A 13,552-nucleotide genomic window follows, 5' to 3' on the forward strand; every position below is an offset into this window, starting at 1 on the left:
ATATTGTCCTCCCTTTAATTACTGGGAAACTGAGGCAGAGATGGGTTGAAGGACATGCCAAAAGCAGCAGTGGGATTATGGATCCACAGCCTTCCGCTGCTAAGCCTGGAGCAGAGACATACTGTGCCGAAAAGCTGGCAGGCAGAGTAGCCAACCTCTCATTCCATTGAAGACCCTGGCCAAAGACCACAGGCCACACCACCACCACTGCTATTACAAGCTAGAGAGCAATCAACAGGCTACGTTAAAATTATTTAGGTTTTGGGAGCTGCAAATCGAGCTCTCTAAGCACCACCAAGAGTAACAATGGCCCTTGTAAGCCACCCTCCAATGCCAGGAGCGTGGCCAAAGCTGGATGGTCCACTCCTAAGGTGTTTCCAGCAATGTTTGCTTCACTGCTGTACAGTAAGTCTTAGATCTCACTACTGCTACGGTTTCTGTGATCTTCAGCCTAAATATCCCTTTTGTTTTCAACAATCACTTTTTCTTTTTCTTTTTTTTTTTTAAATCGTACAAAAAGCCAATTTTTATACAGTTATTTTCTTCCAGGCCTGAGCACTTTGTTTTCTGCTCTGTGCTTTGGTTAGTTCTTAATCCTGCCAGCCATCACAAGTCAACCTATCCGGAGGAAATAACCATTGAGATCAGTAGCTAATGTGATGGACCAGCTCAACCTGAACTTCATTTGCACAGTAAGATTACAGCTATCAATATTTTACGCATTTCTCTGCCTGACTTTCAGAAGGGAGCTCCATGGAGGAGAGACAAGTTTGAGCCAGCAGACTGTGACCTTCTGGGGGCTGAACAACAGGCCTCTGCAACCTAATTCTGTTCAACCTTAGTTGAGATTCAGAGTTATTTCCCCCACCAGATCATGCTTTGCAGAACTACAGGAGAACATTTTAGCCTTTTCACCTCCCGTTATGATTCACAATCCTTCAAGCTTAAAAACAAAGATTAAACTCTCATCACATTCACACTGAACGCCAAGGAAACACTTCCCTTGCTGTAATTCAGTCCCCAACACCACAACCATCCTTTGGACTTCCACATCGTCCACTTCTACCTTGCTTGAAACACCTTGAAACCACACTGTTGTGATCAGACACAGAAGCGGAACAGCCCCCTCGCTCTCATCCCAAGGCTTCCTCCGTTCCAGGGCTCAGCAGCCTCTGCTCGTGCTCCTGGATCCAGCCTTGATATATCAATGCACCAGCTCCTCAGAAATCCTGTGTAAAGGCACAGATGCCACCGACTGCATACCTTTGTTTTAATGGACTAACATCATAGGGAACATGAAAACCCTCTGGGGGTAAAAAAAAGTCTCCTGAAGTTCCTCTCTGCCTTCTCTCACTTAATCTCTTAGATCACAAAAATCACCTGTATTGCTTTTTCCCAACCCACAGACCTCCCCACATCTGCACCGCTCACATCACTTTGATTAGACATCCCAAATCACCCTTCCTTAAAGCCTTGTTCTTTTGAAAACAGGATGGCATTACAGGGCTTCGTGGCTGTTGTGCCTCTATCACTCCCGATTAGTTATGTAGTCAAAAAGACAGATTATTTTCCTAGCCTCTGGCCTTCACCTGGGATGTGTCAGCAATGCAGCATTTCTCTTTCTCAAGCACAGGGAGAAACCCTGAAAGAGAGTCAGGCTGTCCAAGTACAAAAGAAATTGAAAAATAAAAGTCATGGCTTGCAAAAAATATCTCTACTGCTAGGGATGGAAAACTTGAGCAGTCCCTCGGTGCACAGCAGTGAGTATATCACTGAATTAATCTTCAGCCTGCAGCGCTGAAGCTTTCCAGTAGGCAGCAGAGACCCAGAGGACGCACCGCGTGCCCCCACGCAGCTATATGGATTCAAGATCCAGCTATAAATGACTGACCTCACCTGTCTGGACACTGCTTCCCTCCTTGTGCAATGGAAAAAAAAAAATCAAGCCTTAAAGCATTTTTTCTCAAAATGTTAGAGAAAAAACAAGCTTTTTATTTGAAAAGTGAAAAGGAGGGGACAGATCAGACCCAGGAAACAGATTGTAATTGGGAAAAATTCTCTTTTTAACAGATCAGAGATGCCCATCAAGAAGTGCTGAAGGCATCTGTGGTCCAGTTCACTTTTCTTTTTCTCTCTGGCAGGAGGGGAGATGCAAACGTCTCCTGCTCAGCCCAAGAAGTCCCTGTCCCACACTCAGTCCCACACACTGTGCTTTCAAGCTGTGCTTCACAGCTGGCAGTTTGCCTTGCAAGCCTGTGGCATGCTGCTCCGGCTAGCGGGAGCTGGCCAGGGTGACAGGTTGGGTGCAGCATCCCACCGGTCACCTTATTCTGGGACGGACAGAATGCAACAAGCCCAGTGGAGGTGAGGCTCCAGGCAACGCAACACTCCTCCATCCCCCATGCCCCCATCTGCTGCAGGGTGTGTGCTTCCTTCTTGGCCACAGAGCAAACCAACCCAGCAGTAGGGAAGAATTCCAGGGCAGGAGATGGTCTCACAAAGAGGTGTCTCTGGTATTTAAAAAAACCCCAGGGAAACCACATGCACAAATGTACACATGCAGACTGAGTTCAGAAATACCCATCGCTGTGGTGTTGATTTAGTTATAACATTTTCCACTGCGTTGTGCAGAAAGATCATCTGTGAAGAGTATAGCAGGGTGCAAACATTTAAATCACTTGCCTTTCAACTCACCACCTCAACAACTCTGCTGCAGAGACTGGTTGAATCCGTGAGGTGCTGATTTGTGTAAATGATTTGCCTGCAGGTTGTGGTGTTGAACTTAATCTCACAAAAGGAAGTGTAAATGACCATGAGACAAGCCAGGACAGAGAGGACTCTTCAGCTGAATTTAAAAAGGTTTTGTTTATAGTTCTGGGTTTGTTTTTCACATTGAAGTAAAAATAGTAACTGAAACAAAAACTCAATGCAAAAAAAACCCTAAAAACCAAAAACCCCACCACCAAATCCTGCCCAAACGCCCTCAACTATCCATATAAAGCAATTGTTCAGATACCCATTGACTACATACCCAGTGGCAACATCCCAAAGCATTTTATAACGCACTCACAATTTCCTGGCAGCAGACAAAGGACGTCCGATTTCCCTCATGCAACACCATTTCCTTGAGAGTCACAACAGATCCCATAACCTCATCCATACAGTTCTGGTTGTCTGAATGTATTTGATCAAAAGTAACCTGCAGTTCTATGTGCTTGCTTCCCTACCTTCGCCTCTTCCGTTGCTCAGACCGTTCATGAAGAAAAGCCTGTGGTCACATCTGCGTCGTGCTATCTGCAACCTGCCTACCCTTGAAAAGACTCTACCTGCAGGCCCCAACAGGGAGTGCCCTTCAGGATGAACTTTCCATTTGAGGGCTTCAGTGAAACAGAAGTTCTGCAAAAGAACTTCCTAAAACTGCTCCTGCTTTATCACTGTGCAACAATTTGGGCATGGCTTAGGCAGAGCTCCAGTTACTGCGATGGGAACACACTTTGCTGTAGTATATAATCAATAACCCATACACAGTCAACATACTTGTTTAACAGCAAAAGAATCATGGCCCACGTGCACCATTAGGAAGCAAGTGGGAGCAGAACATTATACAGTGCCAGTCCAATTAAACTTAAAGAAAGGAGTAAAAAAAAGCATACAAATATTACAGTCAAGTAGACTAATAGCCCACAATGTTAGTCTGTGTCTCAGGCTGTCAAAGCACTGAGTAACTGTCCAATTAGTCATCAGAAAAAATGGCTGCTGCACTCAGCAAGACTGAGAACATTTCAACACCATCTCCCAGAGTTACTCCCTCTGTGCTCAGTAGCTTTTCCACATATCGCAATCCATCCGTCACTTAACTCAGACATGTTCTTCTTTCAAGCCATTCTCTAATTTTAGTTTGCATCACTAAAGGACTGCTCCCCTCCTCAGGCAGAGTTTGGATCCCACTCTTGGTTTCTGCCTCAGTTTTCTTGCTGGCTTGGTGACCCTGCACAGAGAGCACTATTTCCCCAAGAAACAAATTTGCAGAAGCTAGGAAGAGAGGAATCAGAAGACAAATGCCAAGGATGAGCTGGGCCACAAGAACATCTCTGGCACCTAAGCAGTGTGGTCCACTGTCTGGTTGCACAACACTTAAAGGTCTCCATCTGCTTTGGGTCACCAGTTGAAAACCTTCAAACTGGGATCAGCGTATAAGCCTGCTCAGTCATGTTGTAGCCCACACCTTTCCAACTTAAACATCCTCATACCTTGCTATCTTCGGTACACATGCTCTGGCACTTTTTCCACTCACTAATGGCTTCCCCATGGCTATCCCATTGCAGGGGAAGGCTACGCATCTTCTGTAGATACGCAAGCTATCGCTTTTCACTCGCTCAACTTTGTCTTACCTTAAAGACTTTTCTGATTTCATGCATCTCAACCACTTTGAAAAACAGTATTTGCCATCATTATAACAGAGTGGAAAGGCTCTTGAAAGGCAGACAATGAGCTGGCTCGGCTCTCCGCAAAGCCTCAATCAAGAGGAAAATGGCAGGCAATCTTTCATGAAATACAAAAGAAACATTTCTAAGGGACCACAGTTTAATCTATGCCAAACACCTCTGAACAACTGGAAGAGTCACGTGCTTCTTTTCCATTTAGCAGATACAATGGAGTTGTCATTCTGCCCCCATGTTTTGCAGTATACACTAAATTAACCCATGTCACCAAAACGCCGAGGGAGTTCATTGCAGAGAGCCACTTGTAATACAGTCTGTAACAGGTAAAAACTTCCATCTGGGGTAAAGTAAAACCAAAGGAGCTTTAAGAAGGCAACCTGTGACTACTCAGAGTGGTGCGCACTATGCTCCGCTGCTCTATCAGTGTTTTCCACAATAGCTCTCAGGAGCACGATATGACTGAAGAGAGCTATAAAATTACTTAATTATGCTAGCATCGGGCACTTCAGAGAAGCTTTGCATATCGAAAGGACAGCTGTAGAGGTCACGTAGGAGGATTTACTGTGTACAGAAAGCAGGTAGCATCCTTTAGACAGCCTTTCTTTGGCCTTTTCTTTGCTCAAGGACAGCTATAGCTCTGCACTTTTTTTTTTTTTTTTGAGATGAGAATGCTTGTTGAAAACATTCTTTAAGTTTTCCACCTGGCCATAGATCCTGTCTCCTGTGGCAAGGCTCAGAAACCGTATCAGTTGTGTTATAGATTTTCTGCAAAGAACAAATTACTGCCAACACAGCTACCACCTGGACTGTCTCCACTTAGTTACTTCTGGGACACAAACAATACCTCCTTAAAAGCATTGACCTAAGAATGATTCATCAATCAAAGCAGCACATTTACTCACAACTGAGAGCTGTCGATGACCTGTGGTGGGTTACAGCACAGAGAGGCGGGGAGCCCTGAACACCGCAGCCTGGGGGACAGAATGTTTGGCCACACAGAGACCCACTAGTGCTGCCACAAGGCAGGGAGAAACCAGGGACACTCCAGGGGGTTGTTTTCTGGAGCCACTTAAGACTCAGAAGTGAAGCTTATTTCTTTGAGCAGGATTTTGTTCACAATAAAGAAAACTGGCAGATTTTGAAAATAACCTGGCAAAATTTAACAGACAAAGCCTTGTTTAAAAAAGAGAGAATACAAGACCTTGCCTACACAGGACCTGAAGCCCTTTCAGTGGCTACACGTTGTTTGGATTCATACATACCATGACTATAAGTGACAGAATAACATGATTTTTTCCTGAACTGATCCACAGCTCTGCAAAAGAGTAAGTGGATCCGAGAATCTCTTCACAGACATGTCTTGGGATACGATACATTGCACATACCCCACCTTTGTGTTTCAATTCAGAAACGACATTAAGGAGCTGACAGAGAACTTTGCAAGACTATAAATGCTCACCAACATCATGGATAAATCGCTCGATTTTTGACTGCATCCCCCAGTATCTGAACTCGACTTTACACAGTTTATATGCACACATGATGGGGTATTTCCCAGGGTTGTTCTTGTACTCTTGAATCCAGTCTTCTGAGAGGGGGCCTCTTTTAGTCTTCACTGATTTATAGAGCTTTGGATCCTCCTCAGCTTTGTATTCATGTGGAGGGATAGGATCTTTAACAATATCAATAGGATCTACAGAAAGAGAATAGAAACAGTTAGACATTTCCTTGTCCTGAACAAAAGAAGAAAATACCATTTTTCAGGAGTCATTTCTGTTTTAGCAAGTACCAGAAGTATTACAGCAATTTAGTTTCTTTTTACTTACACTTAAACAATTGATATTTAAACTGTTTATACGTTGCTTCTGGGTAGTGATCAGCTCTGCCAGAGGGACTAGTACACACAGTTCCAGCAAGCAGAGGCTTTGCTCCAAATGTTTTTGCCTACAGTGACTGCAGATCCACAGCACTCTGGCAGATCTGCACATTCCGACTTTCCAGCTCCAAAAAGATCTTTTGCACATTCCATTTTTCAGCTTTTCTAATATCACTCACAGTGCTACAGCTCTGTCTCGTCTGAGACAGTTAACTACACTTGCCCTTTCTCAGCAGTGCTATGGAAGAGACACTACCCACAGAACGTCTTATCTTTGGAGTCCACCAAGTGGGGTTACTGGTAACTCCTCACATGCTATTGTCACACCAGATGTACTATAGAAGGCAGAAAGTTTAATGTAAGTCCAAATTGTTCTAATTAACACTTCACAATGGAGAAGTGGGAACTGCAATGGGAGAGGAATGAATGAACATATTTTAAAGACCTGCAACCCCCACCCCAGACCTCAGCAGCAGCATCTGAAGTTTGAATTGAAGGGCAGGATTGCACTTCCCAAGAAATGACAGCTCTTCTGACACTTCTCAGTGAGGCAGCATGACTCAAGCCTATTTGTTCAGTATGAAAACCTGACCAGACAGGCTTAGGAGTGAGGATAGTCGAACTGAAGTTCAAAACAAAGAAGTTTAAATCAAGGAACACTCAAGTAAAATTGCACGGGGTTGCTGCCATGTCCTCAAGGAGGCAGAGCAGCCACTAGATGTCCTTACCCAGAGCTCCCGCTGTGGCCAGCGCAGCCTGGGACTGCCAGAAGTCAGCCCCAGCTCAACACTTCTCCAGTCTCAGCAGCTTCAGAGCAAGGGATGTTTCAGTCCTGCATGGCTGTAATTACCAGCACCCCCTGCCACGCAGTCAGGTCTCCAGCAAATGCCATGGGCACAGGCTACGACGGACAGCAGGACAGAGGAATTGCTACGACACTTGCCATTCTCTGCCTGCTTATAACATGCTCCCTTTTGCCCTTTCTCCTTAAATCCTTACGTATATAAGGCTCATTAACCCAGTCTTCACTTACAAAGTTGAAGTGTTAACTTGCATGAGAGCAAGACAAAAAGCAGAGGAAGCAAAAATTAAATACACCTTCACGTTTCAGAAGTGCAGGTAGGTATGATTTTCATATACACAGCAATATTTTCCTCTTCTATGGTTATTTCTACTTATCACTCCAAAAAATCATTAGATATCTTACTCCCCTCAGGAGCTGCACAAATAAGACAGGAGAGCATCAGCTTCAATTTACAGACAGGGGACTCAAATGATTTCCATGTGATTTACATCAAGCCTAGAACAGAACTCAGGTGTCCTCACTTTACTGGGTGTAACCCTACCCAGCAGCCTGACACCAATGGGGTGCAGGTGTGTGTTTGGAGGGGGGGACAGGGGACAGACGGGGACGGACAGGCAGATGGGACATACCAAGCACAAAAAAAAGCAGAATAAAGGAAAAAATAAAAGAAAAAGGCTATTCACCTAGAATGGTTTGTCTTTTTTCTGCAGGAGAAAGGTTGAACACGTTGACATGCTCTCCTGGATCAGTTTTGTAGTAGGTCTCAATATCAATAGAGAACTTCTCCACAAAAGGACACGTATACCTGAAAGCGAGAACAATGCAGCTTAGAGTAAATCCCGCTCCGCTTGGCAAGCAGAGAAAATGCTTTCCTAAGATGTACAAAATCAGCCTGAAATCCAAGCCAGCCTTCAGTCATGTTTTATTTCAGATGTACTTAAAATACCAACTGTACAGATTAAAAAGATTTTCTTTAATAACTTCTTAAGACAGGAGCTTGCCTTGGACATGTGGCTTCACTGGAACAGCTCTGATTTAGTAAAACCCCAAGCCCACAGCAAAGGGGTGTGCTCCCCATGAAGTGGTACATGGGTAACAGGTGAGAAGATACCAACATGCCCCACGCAGTTACTGGAGACCCACATTGACCGAGAAACAACTTCCCAGCTGGCACCAAGCAAGCAGAAAGCTTGAGGGGACCACCAAGTCATCTCACTTTGCAGAGACACTGACAAAAATCTGCAACTTAATTTGACAATGTCTCCTCCAGGATACTATTATCAGGACAGACTGTTTTTAAAGGAGCAGTTTTCAGCAGGGAGATAACTTTTGGGCCCTCTACACTGACAAGTTATGTTATGACACAGATACTAATACAAGGACACCCTGGAAACGCCCCTCTACCAGGAGAGATGCAGAGCTCTTGCCTGGAATCTACGGCAGAATAAAATATGGACTGGTTCTGTGCAGCGCCAGGTTTCCTGGCCAACTGATTGACTCATGGGCATTTCAAGAGAATAGATAAAAACAGACTGGAAGGGGACTTTAATCACTTGAAAGTCAGACAGCTCCATTATATTTAGCCAAGAGCAGCTGCCTGTATGCAGCTTTCCCCAGACTAATGTTACTTGTAGGGAACAGCAAAACCAGAACTATGAAACTTTTCTAGATTTTTTGATAAAAATCAAAATATCCATTAAAGCCTTTTTGTTATGAAAGATGACAGCAATATCATACATGTACACCTGGAAAAGGGCAAATGCTCTAAACCAGAGTAACTGGCATAAAGGCTATTTATTCCAGGGTATCTGAAGTCCTCGCAGACAAAATCAGCTGAAACGAGGAGGTCCCAGAGGACTCCCCAGAGCCTCTGGCTCTCTTCCCTTCTCGGGGTGAAAACCATAGGATGTAGGTTTGTTATTTTCTAGCTAAATGACAGTAAGATAGTTCCCAGAAAAGAAGCACCAGATTTATTTAGTAAGATTTTTCTCTCCCCACACTTTCCCCTCTAGAACAAATTAATCCTGTCTTACTTGACAGTGTTCAGCATGACAACTGTCCTACCACTGTGTACATTTATAACTTCAGCGAGCTAGCAGATATCTGCAATGTTAAGTAGAACATGCAGTGCAGGATACAAGACTAAATAAAAAACATTCAAGATTTCCCACGCTTTGATGGACAAAACAGCTCACATTTTAGACCAACCAGCCACAAATTCTCAAGTATGTACACAGTCAGCTCAGGCAACACTCGCACTCCTGAGATTAAGCACTGTGTAAGAATTTTAGGACTTGATCCTAGTTTCTCTAAAGGATATTACTGGAGATGGAAGAGATGCCACTGCCACACAGAGTGACATCAAATCCTCTTTCTAAAGTAGAATCATACACTTGTTTAGGTTGGAAAAGACCTTTAAGATCATTGGGACCAACCATTAACCTAGCACTGCCAAGTCCCACTGAACCATGTCACTAAGCACCACCAGCTGAGGTCAGGCTGACAAGCCTGTAGTTCTCCGGATTCTCCTTCCAGCTCTTCTTGGAGATGGGTGTCATGTCAACCGGGACCTCCCTGGTTAGCCAGGATGAACCTCTGGGAGCTCCCTGGTTAGCCAGTAGGGAAACACCTCTGGACATCTTGATAAATTTTACCTTGTCCTTGTATAAGGGTAGGCATTCCATGACTCCTCTTCGACTCGCAGAGCTGCCTTGGGCAATATTGACCGAAACCAGCTGGGTATGTGCATACCAATGTGGTACACTTTGTGAGTATACTGCCCGTTGCCTCCTGGTCCATCCATGTACGGCCTGTTCTCCAAGATCTCTACTCCACTGCCTTCCCCACATGTCTCCTCTCTGCTCTTTTTCTGAAAGGGAAAATATATCACATAATTAATTCTTCTGGTGCATGGTACATACCAAGGTCTCAAAGCATGTGAACACTGGGGATGGTTTCTAGGACTCCTTTTGAACAACACTTCATCCAGACAGCAGAACTGTAGCAGCACCCTGGCAGCAAAACTACCAAACCTAGAGATCATAAAGGGAAGATTTAGAGACTCATCCGGCCAACACAGGAAGAGAGATCTGATTTATTAGGGGTTCTGTAAAAATCTGGATTTGGACACTAAGAGACAGTTTGAATGGAGACCTAAAGACACATCAGTTCCTGCTCCTAGAACAGGTTACACACGGCTCTTCCTGAGAGCACACTAAACCTTGGCTCCAGCTGTGAACCAAGCAAAAGCTTTTTGTGCTGTTGGATCAGCAGATGACATGGCGAAGGGGAGTTTGTCCAGTCTGGCAGATTCTTCTGGTGTTGTATCATCATGAAGAATCATACGCACGCTCAGCGTAACATCACAGTACTAAAAGCCATTTTATGACCTAAAACCACAGGATTTGGGGACTTGTTGCTTGTGGTCTGGCAGGGCAGCAGCTCTCCAAGAACAGCTTGGAGAATATGCGCTGCTAATTAAGATATTTAGAAGAAACAACCCGAGTTTGCCAGAATGCACACAGCACCCCCTGGCAGCCTCCATATTTTGGCTTATTTGTATTATTGTCCCTCATTGAGAAACCTGGCAAAAATTCCTTCAATAATAAAAAAAATTACTAATTTCAGTGCTTCTAAGAAGAGCTAGAGGCAAACCAAATATTTATTCATTTGTAACACATTTCAGCAGATTGGATGATGTATAACCTTCATCATTTCCAAACAACAGATTCATATTGTTAGTATTTTGAGTTTATTGTTTGCATTTGAGAGGACGGTACTTTGGAAATTAAGAAAAAAAAATGGAATTTTATACAAGAATCAACTGTGAAATATAACACAATAACAACCTCTCATTTTTGGCATTCAAACAATTCAAAGGATAACATGGTTTAACGGAAAATGATTAATAAGATGCAAGAGATCAGCTTCTCGTCTTTTGAGGACAGGATGATAAGCCAACACAGCTATTTAGAAGTAAATAGCCTTCTTTTTAAAGAACTCTCAAGTGATTTTAAATTTAAACAGCTGTAACCGACAATTCTAAATAACTGACAATCTAAATAGTAATTTTTTTTCCCCGCACTCCACAAACTGCAATAGTCCTGCAAAAGAAAAGCACTTTTTCACAGTTTATATCTAACATTCAGCTGGCAGTTCATTAAAACACACATCCTCTTAAAACAAATTACTGTCTTTCGGTTCTTATATAAGCACTGACCAAGTCCTGTACAAATATTTATGACAATAACATTAAATAATCTTGATGACCCAAAAATCTGGTTAATTCAAAGGTCTCAGAAAAGGCAGTAACCCAGCAGGCATAGCGAATGTGTCAGACTGAATAATAGCACAGCATCTGCTCTGAACAGTTGATACAAATTATGGAGATCTAGAGTTTTATTATATGGCAGAAGCACATAGAAATCATAAGCAGAGGAAATACAGGTTCTCTTCGTGCCAAATTATCACATGTAGAATCGTCCATCACCTGGATTTAAAACTCCATTCTAGACTGCACGGCTACCAGCAATTCCAAGGCAAATCTGCAAGTCCTCATTTGGGACCAAAACATATTTAGGAGTTTTTCAATTTCCAAAGAAACCCACAGCACCGAGCGGACTCAGCACCTCCTAGGACTGTCCCAAGCCAGACCTGCACTGAAGAACTGGGTCCCCAGATTTACAAATGCTTGTATTGAACTAGAAAACCAAAACACTGAAGATTTATTTTGTTTTAATAGCCATGGTTGATATAAAAATAGATAAAAACACCCTCTAGGGTTTCTTTCTCAGAATACAATTTCATACTCTTCCTTTCAGAGCTCCATCTGAGATATGCCTTGTCTTGCCTTCATCTAATAGCTCTCCACCTCTTGAAGCTCTTCAGAGGGCCATGCAAGGGACCAGCTGCTGCCATTAATATAAGCTTGAAGATTCAAGATCTTTTGCTGCTGATTCTGACTTCAGCTCCCATCAAACAGAGCAGCAGCAGCCAGGGAGCTCTCCTGCAATATGTGTTTCCTTTTACCAAAACCCCTGGCACCTCACCCTGCAGTACCATGTCACTCTGGCTTATTACAGCTCCCAAAACATGCCATTTTCTTCTGTTGCGTTTCCTGATGAAGATGAATCAAAGCACGAGGTTTCTCCCAACTTGATCCATTTGAGAAGACTAAAGACAAGCATTCGAAGCAAAATCAGGCTCTGATGGTCTCCTGAAGTGTGACTTCTCCATGAGAGGAAGACTCAAGCTGGGGTGAACAGGAGACAGACACTTGCTTATGCCCTCAGTCCCCAAACAGCACTGTTCTGATCCATGCCCTCATCAGCATTACCTATCTTTGGGGATGAAACACTCTCAGTCTCTGTGTAGGTTTCAACTGAGGAATCTATCTTTTTTTATTTCAACACAAGCAAAAATGATTTTCATCTGAAGCAGTTCAGAAAAACAACCTCCAATTCTTTCCTAACTGTGGGGCTTGATCCAGGCTCAGGAGGACGTCTGTTCAATCCTTTCTGGTTTGAAGCCCAGCAGTTGTCACAGCCCAGACACATACAGCTAACACTGACGTTCTCCACTTTTCTTTCCCCCATTTAGCCAATTTTGACAAAAATCTCTCTGCATGAAGACGAGCTGCCTGGTTCTCATCCTACAGCTAGAACCCTGGTGAACCTACAAGATCGGCCAATTTTTGCTTTACATGAATACCTCCATAAGCAGCTTTTCCACGTGACCTGGCAATGCACACACACAGCTTCTCAGAGCTGTCTGATCGCTGGAGATGTGATGGGTGGCACAGTGTTATGGTCCCAACACTTGGCGAGGGAAGGAACGAGGGAAAAACCCAAATCAACTGAGACTCTTCACGGAAGTTAGTTCGCATCCCACTTCTGATTTCTGGTTATTTTATTCACTTCTATGCACGTGCAGGAGACCGCAAACCCTGTTCTGAGGGCAGCATGTGCTTCTTCCTTCAGCCCTTCCGGATGACCAATTCCAGCCCACAGCCTCTTTCACCCAGTTGCAAGCCTTAAGCAAATTTTGGCCCTACACATCCCTCCTGCTTGTCACTTACGTAGATAAGATATGATGAGGGACAGCAAGAACATCTTCTTAGATGAACATGAAATAAGAGCTGCACCTTCGCACGACGCAAAAGTCAGAGCTGCAAAGTTTGTATCCCAAACTATCTTTTGACTTCTGAGTCAGGCCAATTTATACTCAAAACACAACATAACTTACCACTGGGAAGGATAGTATGATCAAAGAAAAACTCCACACCATAAGCCCACACAAAGCCACTTCCCAGCCCTGCATGCTCTCATACCTACCAGTTAGCTTGCTGAGGAGGCAACAAGACACACTGAAGTCAAAAAAGGACCAAACAAGTCATGTTAGAAGGTGAACAGTACAGTTAGTAACCAGTCA

General features: G+C 43.7%; 1 protein-coding gene across 13 annotated transcripts in view; it reads right to left on the reverse strand.

Moving 5' to 3' along the window:
* The window catches only part of PITPNM2 (phosphatidylinositol transfer protein membrane associated 2), a 139,970-nt gene that overhangs the window by 43,290 nt on the left and 83,128 nt on the right, over nucleotides 1-13,552 (reverse strand). For all 13 annotated transcript variants that reach the window (XM_075770217.1, XM_075770223.1, XM_075770219.1 and 10 more), the window contains 3 exons: nucleotides 9,778-9,992; nucleotides 7,807-7,928; nucleotides 5,902-6,135 (listed from right to left, as the gene is read on the reverse strand). In XM_075770217.1, coding sequence (XP_075626332.1) covers nucleotides 5,902-6,135; nucleotides 7,807-7,928; nucleotides 9,778-9,992 — 571 coding nt within the window. The remainder of the gene's footprint in view (nucleotides 1-5,901; nucleotides 6,136-7,806; nucleotides 7,929-9,777; nucleotides 9,993-13,552) is intronic.

This window comes from Balearica regulorum, chromosome 17 (genome assembly GCF_011004875.1).
Source record: "Balearica regulorum gibbericeps isolate bBalReg1 chromosome 17, bBalReg1.pri, whole genome shotgun sequence".
NCBI classification, from domain to species: Eukaryota; Metazoa; Chordata; class Aves; order Gruiformes; family Gruidae; genus Balearica; species Balearica regulorum.